The 382-nt window shown below is 64.9% G+C and overlaps 1 protein-coding gene across 1 annotated transcript in view; it reads right to left on the reverse strand.

Moving 5' to 3' along the window:
* COL6A1 (collagen, type VI, alpha 1) overlaps window positions 1–382 on the reverse strand; it is a 20011-nt gene that overhangs the window by 818 nt on the left and 18811 nt on the right. Inside the window, exons 34-35 of the mRNA XM_005878932.2 lie at window positions 298–327; window positions 7–114 (exon numbers count right to left, since the gene is read on the reverse strand). Of these exons, the coding sequence (XP_005878994.1) occupies window positions 7–114; window positions 298–327 (138 nt within the window). The remainder of the gene's footprint in view (window positions 1–6; window positions 115–297; window positions 328–382) is intronic.

Below are 382 nucleotides of genomic sequence, written 5' to 3' on the forward strand. Positions count from 1 at the left end.
GAAAGCGCTCGGCCAGCCGCTTGGCGAAGCTCTTGGTGGTCTCGAAGTTGTGGCTGCCCACGCTGGCCGAGCCGTCCAGCAGGATGGTGATGTCGGCCGGGGAGGAGAATGTGACTGCGGGCGGGTAGGGGTGAGGGGTCGTTAGCACATGCAGGGCCTCAACATGGCTGGGGCGGGGGGACTGGCCAGAGGCACCGAGCCTGGGAGAGCCAGAGCCCACCAGACTGTCGTTATCTCCAGACCCTCCCCATCGGGCACCCCCGCCCCCCAACGCCCTGCCCACACCCAGGTACTCACTCGGGCAGGTGTAATCTGGACATTTCTTGTCTGTAAGAGAAAATCCCCACGCGGCATGAGCCCAGCGATCGCAGGGACCACTGGT

This window comes from Myotis brandtii, unplaced genomic scaffold (genome assembly GCF_000412655.1).
Source record: "Myotis brandtii unplaced genomic scaffold, ASM41265v1 scaffold577, whole genome shotgun sequence".
Lineage (NCBI taxonomy): Eukaryota > Metazoa > Chordata > Mammalia > Chiroptera > Vespertilionidae > Myotis > Myotis brandtii.